This window comes from Temnothorax curvispinosus, unplaced genomic scaffold (assembly GCF_003070985.1).
Source record: "Temnothorax curvispinosus isolate PA1 unplaced genomic scaffold, ASM307098v1 QBEX01012299.1, whole genome shotgun sequence".
In the NCBI taxonomy this organism is placed as follows: domain Eukaryota; kingdom Metazoa; phylum Arthropoda; class Insecta; order Hymenoptera; family Formicidae; genus Temnothorax; species Temnothorax curvispinosus.
In genome coordinates, this window is record NW_020222079.1 from 87,402 (window position 1) to 104,441 (window position 17,040).

Here is a 17,040-nt window from a genome sequence, read left to right on the forward strand (position 1 = left end):
GGAATAGGCCACTCTTGAACGGTCTTAATTTTCTCCGAATCAGTAGAGATTCCTCTTTCTGAAACGACATGGCCTAAGTATTTCACTTCTCTTCCAAAGAAAGTACATTTTTTTGGATTGAGTTTTAAATTTGCACCGCGTAAACGAAGAAATACTTCCCTTAAATTTGCCAGCATTCCCTCGAAAGTTTTACTATAGATGATGACATCATCCAAATAAACCATACAGATCTTATTCAATATCTCACGAAGAACCTGCTCCATCAATCGCTCAAAAGTAGCAAGAGCATTACATAATCCAAATGGCATTACAGTAAACTGCCATAAGCCATTTCCTATAGAGAGGGCCGTTTTCTCCCTATCCTGAGGACGAAACTTCACCTGCCAATAGCCGCTTTTTAAATCTAAGGTGGTGAACCAGGAATTTCCGGATAAACGATCAAAAAGATCATCTATCCTGGGAATAGGATAAGAATCTTTTTCTGTAATGGCATTGAGCTTCCTGAAATCGATACAGAATCTAATCGTTCCATCTTTCTTTTTAACTAAAACAGCTGGAGAAACCCAGGCGCTATGAGATTCTTCGATGACACCACGTTGTTTCATTTCGTTTAAAATCTTTTCCACCTCTTCTCGCATACGCAGTGGAATTCGCCTAGGAGCCTGTTTAATCGGAGAAGAATTTTTCACCCTAATAGCATGCTCAACGACGGAGCAATTTCCTGCAACCACATCTTCCGAAAAGACATCTTGAAACTCGATCACCAATTCAGCAAACTGCTCCTTTTGAGAAGCGTTGAGAGTTTCGGAATTTTTCTCAAAGAATTCTTTAAGAAAAAAAGGAATCCCCCTATCAAAACTACAAATTCGGGAACAGAAAAAGTTTTCTTGACTCTCTGACACCGTTTCCTCAAAAACCAAAGAGAAAACGCTTCCCACCCCTATTTTTGAAAGAAAGTCCGCTCCTAGAATACACTCGTCTTTTATGGCCGCTATGATTACCGGAAAATCCAAAGAAAATTTCCCTATTCCCTATTTCGATTCCAACCACCACTCTATGTTTTACAGGAACCGTTTCTCCCGTTGGATAGGTCAAGAATTACCTCTCTACAGGAATGGGTGATTTCAAAGGACCTAACAAATCTTCCCTAAGTACCGACACATCGGAGCCCGTATCTATTCTAAAGACGCAAGTCCGGCCATTAACTCGGCCGCGAAAACAAAAATCACTTAACCCGCTACTTATCCTACTTAATTTCGCAGGGCCTTTGCACCCCTGAGCCGAACATGCCCCGCTGAGCTCGGCTATTCCGAGTTTCCCTTCTCTTCCGTAGTTAGAGAAGGGCACTCCGACTGAAAGTGCCCTTTGGCACCGCACTGCCAGCACTCCTTTTCCTCACGCCCGAATCTCGTCCTGAAACCCAAATTCTTCTTAAAATTTACAGAACTTTTTTCATCTTTCTCATTCCCCGCCGATTTAATTTCGTTCCCAGCTCTGCCTTTTCCGAGAACTCTACTTTCAAATTTCCGCGAAAAACTATTCGCTTGGATGATTTTTATTGCCATGGCCCTCTCTATGGCGGCTCTCAAGGAAGTTAATCCCTCTAACTGAAGAGTTCGTTTTACGAAACCGTCAGAAAGCGCCGCAACGAACTGGGCGCACGCAATCTTATCCCGCACCTCGGCCGAGCATTCCGAATAGGCCAAACGCGCTAAACGTTCTAAATCCGCTCCCAAAACGGGCAGATCTTCTCCGAGTTTTTGTCTCCGATTAGTGAACTGGGTGTAAAACGTTTGAGACATATGCGCTTTGCCAAAACGCAACTCTAACCTAGCCTCTAATTCAGAATAGCGAAGGCTCCCGAATTCGGTTACCCCATCCAATATGGCACGCGCTTTTCCTCTTAAGCTCGAGGCTAAAGCCACGGTTCTCGAAGATTCCTCCCAGCCATTCGCTTGCGCAATTAAATTGAACTGTGCTAAATATTCGCGCAGAGGAACACTCCCGTCGAACGTGTCGGGCTTTAATTTATAACCGAGCGACGTCTCACTCGAACCTCCACACGCGGTGCGCCTCGCACACGAGCCCTCGCCCGTGCCCATCACACGCAGCGGCTCGACCGAATTTCCGCACGCGGTGCGCCCCACACACGCGCCCTCACCCGCACCTATCTCACGCGTCTTTTCATTCGGAATTTCGCCGCGAGAAACATTATTGGAGGGACTTAGCTGATGTACGGCAAGATAATGACAGTACGGGTACAAAATCGATTTTGTAAAGCGCAAACGAAAGCCAGAACCTTGCAGTTTTTTATTAGTTAATTTTTTGACACGTGCAATTCTTTGAACGCGTCTTCCAACGAGATTTCATTTTTTCAATATTCCTCCGGCATAATGGTATATATTTTCACCATCATTAACCTCAGTGCTGATTCAACTTTGATATCTAGAAGGCTCTTCACATATGTCCACAATGCATCTTGCCAAGACGATGCTGTAGTAGTAGTCGGACATTGCCGCAAAGACTTGCGTATATGGCACGATAGAATACACATGCACGGAAAATATTTCTCTATATTTATTTACATATAACAAACAGTTAAGTCTATAGACACAAGGAAAGAGCGGGCCTTTGTTCACATTTGACGTTCACGATGATATTCGTGTTATGCACGATGCTTCTGTCGAAATCGAAAAATCACATGCCGGAAAAGTTTTACTTAGGTATTTATCATTAAAAGAATACTGTGTATAATTCTCTTTTATGTTATTTTTTTATTTTTCTTATTAGATCATGGTACAAGAGGAACAAACACATTTTTCCAGCGAGTAGATGGGAACCTTTTGATCCAACGAAAAGTTACGACAAGTATACAGTGTCGGTTAAAAATCTGATAAACTTAGATTCAACAAATTGTCTAATTTCGTTTAAAGGATTCAGATTCAAAGGATTGTAAATATTATAACCAGATAAATAACTTTTTTTCATCGTACAATTGATATATACATATATATATATATGTATATATATTGTAGCTACATTGTATTTTTAATATATATGTATATATATTGTAGCTACAGTGTATTTTTAAAGACTGTAATTTTAATTCAGTTATGTGATAATATTTAACTCATTTACTCGATTATGTAGCTCTACTAAATTACAGTCCTTTTGTTCCGTAATTTTCGGTGAATCATTGCGATCGCGGATCCATAGCGTGCCAGTGACGCCATCCGTCAGTCGCCCTCCGAACGAAGGGATTTCGCGCCGCTCCCCGCGTACACCCTGACCGAAAAGCTTCTCCCGACGCGTATCGATCCGTCATGCCGGGATCGCATGATCCCGGAAACGCGAATGATTAGTCGATACGCGTCGTGCAACCGAAGGCTCCCGAAACGGGCTCGCGAAGGGCCGCGAGAGCTCCGGTCTCAGTTAGTTACGACAAGTACTCCGGTTCACGAGGTGGTACACCGCCGTGCATCCGTAAATCGTTCGTCCGTTCCACGCGGCCTTACACACCGTCGTGCACACGGACTTACTGCTCAGCAAGAGCACCGTTAATTGCATCGCCGTTAGTGCGTCCGCAGAAATCCTACCTCGCTACCGCGAGTGGAGAACAACGCGTACAAGTCGCCCTGCGCGCATCGCCATTGTCCGCTCGATCATCGAGATCGATCCGACCATTTGTGAACTATCTCGCGTCTTGTGTTACGAGCAAATGCAACTACTGTAAAACGCCTTTTGTGCGTCAATCGAGTGCAAGACATAGCGCCTTCAATTCGCCTGCGCCTCCGCGTCCAGCGAACAGTTCCGCGTCACGTGATCCGCGCACCGAGCCCACATCGAATCACGTGCTTGCAGAGTGTCGCGGTCTCTCAAAAGTGCGTTAACAAAACCTGTACAATATTAAATTGACTCAAATATATTTTGTGCATTACATAACGAAACTAAAGTGTCCGTTCCTCATTGCACACCGGATCTCTGTCGGGGTCGACTCGGCAAATTCTTACGCTAATTGGCGCGCCGGAGTTACGCCCGGAATTAAAACGCCAACACCTTTGAATGTGAATCCTTTAAACGAAATTGGACAATTAGTTGAATCTAAGTTTATCAGTTTTTATCTTTCTTCCTATTTTTATCCGACACTGTATATATACTTGTCGTAACTTTTTGTTGTATCAAAAGGTTCCCATTTACTCGCTGGAAAAATGTGTTTGTTCCTCTCGTACCATGATCTAATGAAAAATAATATAAAAAAGAATTATACAAAGTATTTTTTTAATGATAAATATAAAACTTTTCCAGCATGTCATTTCTCGGTTTCAACAGAAGCATCGTGCATAACACGAATGTCATCGTGAACGTCATATGTAAACAGAGGTTCGCTTTTTCCTAGTGCCTAATCGCAATATTACATACATAAAAATAACATGCCAACATTGTAATATTGCTTTATAAGTTTTATCCTTTTGTATCTTTACCTTAGTTACAATAAAATCGTAAAACGTATTTCTGCAGAATCTTGCTGTCGGTGATCTGAGGATAGCCAAAGTCCAGTAACTCCAGGAGCTCATAAATAACGACAAAGTTGTCCCTTATAATTTTTCTTGATACATGTCTGATGGCATAATCTGGCATAAATGTGAACTCATTTTGCAATTATTTTGCGATATCTGTAATCCAAGTATAAATAATATAGAATAAAATTAACTTGAAAGTCAATTAAATAAAATCAATACCTTAGTAATAATCTACAAACTCTCGATAAAATAGCACAACTCTTCGTAATTAAATAATGATCCATTGATGACTGCTAGTGGCGGTAATGTCCAAGATGATACGTTCTGATTTCTAGCTCATTCTTGCCTCAATTTTTCCCTAAGTTTATTTTTCTCCTCATCCCTTTTCCTATACACGTAAAACACAAAACACAAATTATGAGATCCGATTATATAAAGATCATAAGAAGATTGAGATCATGATAGAGATCATAAGAAGATTGTAAGAAATTTATACTTGTGGGTATCAGGATTCATAAGATTTTGTAAGAAACCGATAACCTAACCTATACTACGTTTACACGAGCGTTACTTCTGTAATAACTTACGATAACTTACGATGCGATAATTCATCCGCGTAAACGGGAGATTTATAGTAATTTATAATAACTATAATGATATCGTATAAGTTACTACAGAAGTATAATACTCACGTAAACGTAAACTACTATTAATAATTAAAATCATTCAACTTCTTGATCACTCAACTCAATTCACGAAACGTGGAATTCTTTACATGTATTTATACGAAACGAATATAAGAAATATAAAACTCACCAACTGTCAATCAACATTATCAACCACGACGTTAACGATCGCCGCATATATTACGAAACGAAATGTCACCGCACACGCGGAGAAGAAGTAATACATAATGTTATATGTATATAAACGTAAACTATTATAATTCCTGTCACATGCACTTAATCGCGTAAAAGAGTCACGGCCTCGCTTCGCGTCGTATAATAATAGGATAATTACATGTAAATAAAACAATTACCTTGAATCAGAAAAAATATTAATTGTCGCGTCGCGTAAAGAGTCACGGTCGGTATCGCTCCGCTCGTACTTGACGCGAGACACTACTGTGTTAGGTTAAGTGACTGTGACAGCGCGCTGAACGCACTGTCTGCACTGCACTGCACTGCGCGCAGTACACACACGTATACATATGTATCGATACATATCGAAACTGGCGATACTAGCGCCGCCAGCCGCCAGTGTCGAAAAAGTGAAAGTGACATTTCTCTGATATTGTTATGACCCGGCGCACTTAGCCTGCATTCCGATATTCACTGTCAGTACTGCAAATCTATATTTTACGTCACGTATACTATAGATTTTCAGTACTGAAAGTTGCTGACAGTGAATATCGGAATGCAGCCTTAGTCTGATGCCCGGCGAGAGGGCAAGCGGCGATCACTCCGGGGCGGGGCGTTCACCTTGTGGCGCTGGCCACGTTAACCGCGCACTTCACTTGTCGACTCTCGGCAGGGAGCCGGGGCCGTGGCCACGATCCGCAGTCCGTCGTCCAAAAAAAAGAGAGAGTCGTGGTAGGCTGTCTATGAGAGGATCCCGAGATGCTCTGGCTGAGAAATCACCGAAACACAGCGTTCCTTGCAAAAGTTCGATTCGTCTAGCAAGCGCTGCTCAAAGACACGTCCGTCTTGCACGAGAACCGGAAAAGTATTGTCATGGCGAACTCGCGAGTACCGAGATGAGCATGCGATCTTCCGGACTGATCGATGTATCGACCAGTCGAGAGTAGCCTGTCGAGCCTAACTCTGATTGGTCGGCTCGAGGCAATGGCCGCTCGTGACGCGGAATGATATTCTCCGAACAGATTTTGGGTGCATTCGGGGAGCACGCTATTAGCACAATTATCGTCTAAAACTGTTCGAGGAGACGCTTTGTGGCGCTGTGATATACGATGATGACGTCACTGTAAAGGCAGCGTGACGTCATCACTCGCGCTATTTTCGCTATTATTTTCGAGGTGAGGCACGAAATACTATTGGCGCTTAAGCTGTGTTCGGGGAGCTTGCTATCGCTGTCGCGCTATTGGCTCTTCGAACGAAGTTCATAGCGTTTGCGTTTATAGCGTTAATAGCGTCTCCCCGAATGCACCCATATATATGTTATATAGTAATATTTATTAATGCTTCACCTTCTGGTGCTTACATAGCAGTTTAGCCTGCCAGACTTTACACAACTAAACAATACATTTGTCATATCCTGTTTTCTATATATGTTATATATATGTTATATATTGAGATGAAAGCGGTTGACGTAGACGTATCTTAATAAAATTTTCATCACATTTTGACTTTGCATCGCAATATCTCCGCTCATAGGGCACATAGCGGAAAAATAAAAACACCCCCCCCCCCAAGTCGACCCCAAGCTATCGATCAAGCCTACTTAGAACTTGATCCGTTCACTCGTTATCGAGATCTCAACATCTCGGGTACTCGCAACTCGTGCGTTCGCGTAAATGAGTCACGGTGCGTCTCGCTCCGCGCGTACTTGGCGCGAGACACTGCCGTGTCTCTTGATAAAAAAAAATTATATCTGAAAAAATCAAAGAGGCACAGTAGTAACTGTGCCACAACCAACGTAGAACTATGTCAACTGTCACTATTTCATAACACTATCTCTTTACATCTTTAAAGTATTCAGCGAAGGACAATTGACGTAGCCCTACGTTGTTGGTTGTGACACAGTGTGCCTCTTTGATTTTTTGTTCTAGAAATTTTCCGATCTACTCTCGTATTTTACAAATATTTTCAGTAGTATTATATTATATTAACAAAAATATATATTTATATAAATTTCTTGTACAATAATAGGAGATTGGAATGGGATAATTATGAAGCCACATTGATAAGAAGAAAAGTAATCGAAGTTAGAGAAGTCGCCAATGAAGTTCGTGAAGTACTGGAAATTTCTGATCGTGTTGTATACCTCGAATTTGGCTTCAATCATTTAGTCGTCATCACACCCATGCAGTGCCATGTGTACTCTGTGACGAATTGGAATACACCGGTGATATTTAACTTAAAGAGGAGTACCATCTCTGCTGTATTTCTTGCAGAAAAGTAAGTTATTAAATGTATAATTCCAAATAACACATCCAATGGATCAAAAATGTAATTGCACACCCAGTTTTCTTACAATAACTTTATTCGAAGGAATAATACATAAGTACGAATTGTATCCATAAAGCAATTTATTATATACAGTATATGTAATAAGTTATTTATGAACACAATTCCTAATTATGTATTATTCTTTCAAATAAAGTTATTGTAAGAAATCTGGGTGTGCAAATACTTTTTTGATCCACTGCAGAATAATTGAATAGTTGAACGATCTTACCTAGTGAAGTTCGACTCCAATTATGCTCCTGTTTCGTCCGAATGGATATATAAGTGTAGTCGCATTTCATGCGTCATCCACAACAGGCCAATTTAAAGAAAAAACTTTTGCGCCGCACTGGGCCGCGCCACGCGCCACCGTCGCACATGCGTCTCCCTGGATCTTTATTTTTTAACTTCACAAATCTGACCAGAAGGGTCCAGGGGGGAGGGATTATCCATCCAGTCGAGACAGGAGCATAATTGGAGTCGAACTTCACTAGGTAAGTTCGTTCAACTATTCAATTATGTCCGTCTCGTCCGGATGGATATATAAGTGTAGATATTTAACGTTCATTGTCAGATTTGTGAGAAAATTTATATATGTATAAAACAAACTATAGGTACATAAATACATATACATGCATAGATGAACATTCTTAAAATCAGCTAGACATCTGCGTGTAAGCAGAGAACAAAATTAATATTCTGATGACCTCGTAAACATTTTAACTAAAAAGACTGAACACAAATAAAATAAGGAAGAATAACGGCTTAAAAAACTAAAGACTATTGAGAATCGCGGTCTGAAGCGAGACGGTCTCTATTATGGGACGGTTATAAAAACGGGCGAAGTCCTCAGAAGATCTGTTCCAGCCCGCGGTACGACAAATCTCTTCCACACTAATGCCCCTGCCTGCAGCGAAAAAAGCAGAGGCGTGTCGTGTGGAGTGGGCTGAAAAAACGGATATATTAACTCCTGCAGCCTCTAATTCGGATTTCACCCAACGCCTTAAGGTTTGTGAAGATACTGCTTTATGTGGGGGACGATGGGAGATAAAGAGCACCCCGCAGCCTTCTTGTCGAACCTCGCGCGTGAGCTCGAGACAGAACCTTACTAAGGAGAAGACACAGAGCTCAGGTCTGTCCGGAAAAGGTTTGAACGTAAATAAAGGCTAGAATCATCCGATTCCTGAAGTCTTTAACCTAGCTGGAATCCTGATTACTAACATGTCCGACAGGACAATATTGGAGACCTGAATGGCCGCTAATATCTGCATCCTTTGGGCCGTTGTAAGAGCCATTAAAGTCACTAATTTGTCCGACACCTTCTCGAGAGTTGAACCCTCATGAGGAAACAAGGTTGCCAAGTAAGTTAACACTGAGGATGGATCCCAGACAAAATCGTATCGCGGGCGCTGAGGCTTCAAGGCTGCGACCCCTTTCAAAAATCTTCTCACCAGAGCGTGGGAGCCCACCTCGTCAGGTGAAAGAAGAGAAACTGCCGAGCGATAGGTATTTAAAGTAGAGTAAAACCTAACTTTTGGTAACAGAGAGGATAAAAACTCTAAAATCTGCGATACCGATGGAGAAAAACAGGATATCTCCTTCTGCCTGCAGAAGTGCCACCACAGACGTAAAGGTTTAGCATATTGTGCGATAGTCGCATTCGAAATCGAAGCAAGGGTGACTTCTAACGCTGCTGCAGGAGTTCCTTTTGACAGTAATGCTTGGCAGATAATTTTGCGGCTGCCAGGGAAATCCTGTTCCACGCGGGGTGTATCTTCCTGAAAAAAGACGAAAGCATTTTAATATTCGGCTCAAACCAAATCGGTTGGTGAACACTAAGTTCGTTAAACAGTGGAAACCAAAGTTGAGCTGGTTACCATGGCACCACTACTACCCCCTTTGCCCTGTCCAAAATTATTTTACAAAGGACTCTTAAAATTAATATAAAAGGTGGAAAGGCGTAGAAGTAGAATTTACTCCAGTCTAGAGAAAAAGCGTCTATTGCGTAAGCCAGAGGATCAGGCAACCATGCTACAAAACGAGTGCACTTCGCGTTGATCGAAGACGCGAATAAATCAATCTCGAAAGGACCGAAAACAGAGAGAATTTCATTGAAATACGCCTGCTCTAAAGTCCACTCAGTTTCTACAGAAACGATTCTAGATTCCGTATCGGCCACGATATTTTGCGCCGAGGGGATATATGCTGCATAGATAAAAAGATTTCGGACTGCGCACCAGCACCAGATCTGTCTTGCCAGGTCGGATAAGTGGGGGAATCTAACCGATCCCATTCGATTGACGTAGAACAAGGCAGTAGTATTATCCACTCTTAATAGGATATTACAATTCTCCAAATGAGAAGCAAAACATTTGAGAGCATAAAAGACAGTCAACAGTTCCAAATAGTTGATGTGGTTGCGTTTTCTGTCCTCTGACCAGAAACCATGCGTCCGATTATCGTTACAGGCAGCCCCCCAACCTGATAGTGAGGCATCTGAAAAAATCTCAAGCTCAAAGCGGCCTGATCTATTGCGTTATGTTGAAACCTGTCTGCGAACACGGACTTCCACCATAACCAATCTTCTTGAATTGAAGAGGGAAAAACCATCCTAGCCTCAAAATTTCCCTCTGCCGCTGAGAGTGCTAAGAACTTTTCCCTCTCTAGGGTTTTAGTATGTAAAATCCCGTATTGGACAGCGGGACATACTGATATCAAGGAGCCGATAAGACTTGCCAAATCACGGATCTTGCATGATTTTTTCTCTAAAAAATTCAATGTCCTGTGAAGAAGTTTCTCTCTTTTGTCGTCAGGAATAGAAATCGCAAAACGATCCGTATCAAAATTAAGGCCTAAAAAGCGACGCGATCTCGAAGGAGAAAGAACGCTCTTACGTCTGATGATAATAAAGCCTAACGAAGATAGAAGATTTGAAGTTGCGGCGACGTTCTCTAACGCTTGCTTGCGGGAAGAAGCAATGAGTAAAAAATCATCCAAATAAACAACCGACAAAAAACCCTTTTTTCTAAGATAATGAACTACTGGCTTTAAAACTTTGGTAACAATATACGGTGCAGAAGCAAGACCAAAAGGAAAGGCTCTAAATTAAAAAGTCTGATTTTTAAAACGAAAACGGAAAAACTTCCTATCATTTCGATGAATCGGCAGGAGCAAGTAAGCATCCTCTAGATCTATAGATGCAAGAAAATCTCCCGGTGATAGAAGCTGGACCACGGTCTTCCAATCCTCCATTTTAAAGTGTGGGACGACAATGAAGTTATTGAGTAACTTCAGATTCAGGATAAATCTCCAACCTCCTGAGGACTTCTGGATGACAAAATAAGAAGACAGAAATTTATCTTCAGAAACTCGAACGCGCTCAACCGTCCCGATATCACACAGTCTGCTAATCTCTTGTTGGCAAACCTGTTGTTCTAAATCTGTCAAAAAACGGGAGGTTCATTAACCTGACAAGGAGGATGCCGACTGAAGGGTAGTCTATAACCCGAGATAGCCTGCAGGACCACCGCATCTGTGGTAATCTGCCTCCACTGAGAGAGAAAATTAGAGAGGCGGCCCCCAATCCGTACCTGATCGCTACTTAACGCCTCCTCGAACGGGACCTGTGCCGATGGGCTGACTGGCGACTGCTGCTCGCATACCTCGACGTCCCTGCCCTGAGTGTCGCCGATGATTTTCTGTTTGTTGCAGGGACGCGGGGGTTTCCCGACCTGGCAGGCGTTACCTGTGCTGGTTGTTTAATAGGCTGATGCGTGTTTTTCGATACCACCAACGGAGTTTAGCAATACTCTTGGAAGACTTCTCCATGGTAGATGCTTTCTTTAATTCTTCGCCAAATGCCGTACCAAATAAGAAATCATCGGCTGGAATAGTATCGGCCGTATTTTTCGCTAGGAGGTTAAGTGATGGCTTAATCTGAGCTCTTCTGGAGAGGGATAAGCGGTAAAAATGATCTGCTAAGATCTTGGCGCCCTCATTGACCTTGATGACAACCGCACGAGCCTCAGCGGATAAAGACTGTTGAATTTCGGGTCTGAGAAAGTCTGAAATCGCCTCGCCCAAAGCGCACAAAGCAATGCTTGCTTGGTTCTGGTCCTTGGCCCGAAATTCATCTTTGCTGCCGCGCTGCTGCTGCGACCGAGTTGCCCTTGAGAGCCGATTTAAACTCGGGGTTCAATTTCGGGGCTTTGAGAAAAGCCCTTGCCTCAACGGGCATATACTTCTTGAGGAGAAAGTCCCTGAAATCGGGAGGAAGGCCCTCGCGAGTGATACTGCGCCAGGCTTGGGTGACTGAGTCATTCCATGATGCCACCTCTATTTGCTCTAGTCCCGAACCGAACAGCTCCCTTGTGAAAGCGTCGGGAGGCCCTTCGGCAGGAATCGTGTCAGCTGGCTCTAATAAAAGACTTACTGCTTTCGCTGGTCCTGGCTCGAGGGAAGTGACGTCTACTGCCATAGCTGGAAAGGCAAATGTCTCGTCAAGACACGGTTATGTCGAGCTCCCCGTCTGTATTGTGCAAATACAGAGCTGGTGAAATCGTACACACCTGGAAGTTGCGCTTCCGTGCCTATCTGCACCGCGGACGCTACCGGGGATTCCCCGCTGGAAGCGAGATCCGCCTGCGTAAAAACCGCTTCTCTATCGGAATCGACCACTACGGGCTCGATCAGCAGTTCCCGGTCAGTTACCTGAGCCGGGGAAGAAACTATTGACGTTCTGTCTGACCGTCTGACTGACGGTAGTCAGACAGAACGTCCAAAAAAAAATTTTCCACGACAGAACATCCCACGACATTATGTCCAAAAAAATAATATCCCCGTGACAAAATTTCCTGCGACAGGACGTCCACGCGAAACCAGGAGCCACATGGGTTCATAACTTTCCACGCGTTGAAAGCCTACGCATGTACTTTGAAGGCATACTATGTGTGTAGTTTAACCATAGTGGAGCCCCCCGCAGGGGGGCGGAACCTACCACCTCCATGCATATGCTATCCACGCGAACCGAGGTTCACGCACACCCCCCCCCCCATAGGTAGAGCGCCACTATAACAAAATTTCAAAATCGTTTGGTCAACAGCCCAAACAGTGACTTTCCCTTAGGACAGCTCACAATTGAGTATGCATCGCTCACATGCACGCTCAATAATCAGATGGTCGGATTTTGTTTAACTTTAGGCCAGCCCTGCATAGTCCGTGAGTAAGAAAACACAGGGAAGAAGCCAGTAGATTGCTCAAGATACAAGCCCGAACATAAAAACACAACATGTTATACAGGAATGTTGTGTTAAATAGACTAGAATTCACTCTGGGAGTTCCATATTAAATCAAAATTTATAAATAATTATTCAGAAAAAACTTATATTTAAGTAAAAGTTAATATTTAGATGACAAATCGAGTCAAATTTCCAATGGAATTATCATCATTAACTATATTTCATGAAAAATGTATTTGGGCAAAAAGTTGTTCAAATAATATGGAAACGTAATCCCAAAGTAAAATGCACAGAATAACAATTTATCTATAAGTCACCTAGCAACTAAACAACTAATTGCCTGGTAGTAATATTGATATCTATGTTATGTGTTTTGTATTTTGTATTTTGTTTGTTTATTTCTTTTATTTGTTTATTTGTTTGTATTTGTTTGTTTGTTTATTTTATTTTGTCTATAGAGTGCCAGTCAATTTACAAGTAGATATATCGGTATCAAGTTATATTACAAAAACAGAAAAACGAAAGGTTTATTTAGTTGATTATAAATAAATTCCGACAGAAAAGGTGATATTATGCGTGTATATGCAGGACAGCAGGAATATTCGTAACTCATAAAGAAAACATTCAAGATTTACAAAAGTCTCCACGCATAATACCCTCCTACATGTGGATTGGCCATAAGGTCAAAATCTAGGCCAAAATCTAGGCCAAATCCCTAGATTTGTACGGATGAGTTTCTCATCATACAACCCATGAACGCAAATTAAGCGATCGCACGCGCGCATGAGAAAGACATAATCTATCGTAATGACAGGTTAAGAATAAGTGTATAATTAGTAGTTTACGCAACACTTACCGTGTTATAGGATTAGGATTAAGAAAAGGTGTATAAAGTAGCAAATAAGTGTATATATTAATATCAAGACAAAGAGGTCCAAACAACATATATATGTATATTCATTTAATCAATAAACTAGAGAAAATTTTATATATTTTATTTATTTACTTATTAACTCGTCTCCTCGTTCCATCTCCTGGGAAGAAAGATCATTAACTCAAGTGCGTGTCTCAGCGCGTTCATATAATGTTATCTATTTTCTCAAATATCATTCATTTATTAAGATTTAAACAACGCTGAGCACGTATATGGGACCTCCCCGCATATGCACAAAGGACGAACATAAAAAGCAAAGGACAAATTATTAGATTCATTAACAAGTCATATACCATCATCGGAGATCAAAAGGATCAGTATATTATTTAGGCTCAACACAGTATAAATTATGTTTCAAAGGAATGAATTTATGTATTTCCAACTAAGTAAAAACTCAGTTATGTGAGTAGAAAATAGAAAAATAAGACTCTAATGGTAGACGTAAAGGTCTCGAAAGAGACATTATAAAGTGATATCATTATAATCGCACAACCATCACAAGTCACGTTGCAATAACTCACCTTACATTAGGCAATATGTCACATTCTGCAGCAAAATTATTTATTATATTAGAATTAAATCATCCTTCTCAAAGTATATTCCAAAAAGAGCCTTGGTATGAGAATATAGTCCATATATGAGTCTCCTCTCAATGTGCGAATATAACGGCCATCATGTCTCGTGCGGGTGTGGCACGAGTGATATAAATTATCGAATTTGATAAAATTCTTGCAAAATATAAAATAATATTTGCATGGCGTGATGCACAATAAAAAGAGAAAGCCCCCCAATTAACAATCCGCGGTGATACGGCGCGGATTGATAATATTTTACAATATCGAGTGCCAAGGTGCATGCCACGCGGCACAACGTACGCTGGCACGCCCATGTAGAAAATGAAAGTATGGATATTTCCATAATTAATGTGAAAAACAGAAAATTATACATGGCACGGTATGGATTTTTAGCACGTATCACCACGGATCGAGCTTACACAAAAAAAATTTAATTATAGGTAGCACATATATATATAACACGGAGCGCTCGCGAGGCATGTCCGTGCTCCACGAAGACCCCAGCCAGACTCAACATCCAACCAACTAACCTAACCTTGCGACAGCGCGCTTCAGTGGCGAGTTCGGAAACGATCCGATGAGCATGCTCGATGGAAAAGAGACCAACTGAGAAGACGAAGGCGACGATCGGTAACGTGAAACACCTGAACCATAGTAACCTACAGAAGCAATGGGCCAGAGGATCACCCCGCGTACCTGGCGCACGAATGCGCGATGTCAGATTTACCGACGGAGTAAGGTTCCCGAAAAGGGCACTGGCTTCGGGAACAAGGACGCCCGACGAATTGGGTGAGATACCTGGGATATCCCCACAGGGGGTCGACGTCACCCTCATACGAAATTCCCGGGAAAACCAACTTCCCCGGGAACAAAAGTGTTGGAGCGTCTCACGAGAACCTGGGACACCGCCCCAGGGGGTTCGCGTCATGACCCGGTGAAATCCCAGGGAAACGCATCTTCTCCAGGGAGAAAGGGGTCCGATCGTCTCGCAAGGACCGGAGGAACCTCCCCAAGGGGTCGCGGCGCCAATGTCCGGTAAAATCCCCGGGAAACACGTTTTCGCCAGGAATCAAGCCATACAACCGTCTCTCCAGGCCCTGGGACACCCTCCCAGGGGGTCGGCGTCAAGGTCAGACAAGTTCCCCGGGAAACGCATCTTCTCCGGGAACAAAAGACGGAATCCGTCACAACAGATCCTGGGATACCCGTCTAAGGAGTCGACGTCGTTTTCCGACAAGATCCCCGGGAAACGCGCCATCTTCAGGAACAAAGGCCCGGAGAGGTAATACCAGCTACCGAGAAACCCAGCCAGGGAGTCGGCGTCAACGGCCGACGACACAGACGTCACCCGGACGTCATCCACAGGAAAAACACCCGAAATCACCATCAGGGGCATCTCCGAGGAGGTGCGCAAGGGTCGGCGTCATCCGCGTCAAGAAATTTTCGGGAGTAAAAACCTGGTGCAGCGGTGCCAAGGCAGGAAGGTTCTCGCACTGCGTTGCGCGTGGAAATTTCCACGAGAACCTTCCAGAACGTGCGTAAATCGAAGATGCGCAAAAAGGCACGCGAGAGGATAGTGAGAATCATCTTGTTTTCGCATGATCGCGCCAGATGTGCCGGCCGCGAACAATAGGCGAAAGAGAAAGTTCCGAAAGTGGGAGCAATCCGGCTTAAGTGAGGAGGCCCAGCGAGAGCGACGGCTCGAGGCAGTCTCTCGGGTATAGCCGTGGCGAACACACATATCACACTCTGTACGATCGGCATACGCGTTATACTTTACAACCGAGAACTCCCGCGTACTATCACGTTAAATTACTCGTCTTAACAATAGCGAGGGGCACTTAGTTGCCAAATACAATCGAGTGTTAGCAACAATACGCGAGTTGAAATTCGGATACATTGTTAATTAACGGAAGTGCATATCGAGTATATAACAACCACGGGCATTGGGTCACGCGGCATTGGGTCACGCGGATACGGAATATTGTGCGGACATTATTAATCAGTGTATTTACCAACCGGATACTCGTTCGTTAATTCTGCGCACGAGCATTGTATGATAGAGTGATGATCACGGCCGAGTGCGTGATCATAGTACAACAATCACGGAGCACAGAGTCCTCTGATCGGAATAAAAGCATCGTATCGACGAAACTAATAAGCCGAGATACGCAAATTAAACAATTGTGCGACTTTTATTAAATAAAGCGACATCCACACCAAGGCGCGAAACTCGTGATGTGAGACACCTTTATAACATTGTGAAACGGCCTCTAGTGTTGAAATGATGATCTGGAATTAAAGAATAATTAATTCTGAAACAAATTCTCTTGATTAATTATAAAAAATTATCAATACTTACCTTCTACTTACCTTGTCCTTCGACGATGATCCAACGTTGGCCAGCGGCAATCCGGTATGCGATGTAAAGCGAGGATCCGGGGAAGCACAGCAGCAACAGCAGCGATCCATCCAGGGCAGAAACCTGAAAGAAAAGAAGCGAATTAGTATATAATTAAACATAATTATCGGGACTTACCCTTATCTGGTATGCGATGTAAAGCGAGGATCCAGAGACGGGAGACAGCA

At 42.8% G+C, this 17,040-nt stretch overlaps 1 protein-coding gene across 1 annotated transcript in view; it reads left to right on the top strand.

The window, feature by feature from the left end:
- Positions 1 to 4,978: 4,978 nt before the first annotated feature.
- The window catches only part of LOC112462358 (intraflagellar transport protein 80 homolog), a 37,630-nt gene continuing 25,568 nt past the window's right edge, over positions 4,979 to 17,040 (top strand). The window contains exons 1-2 of the mRNA XM_025028083.1: positions 4,979 to 5,001; positions 7,409 to 7,657. Coding sequence (XP_024883851.1) covers positions 4,979 to 5,001; positions 7,409 to 7,657 — 272 coding nt within the window. The remainder of the gene's footprint in view (positions 5,002 to 7,408; positions 7,658 to 17,040) is intronic.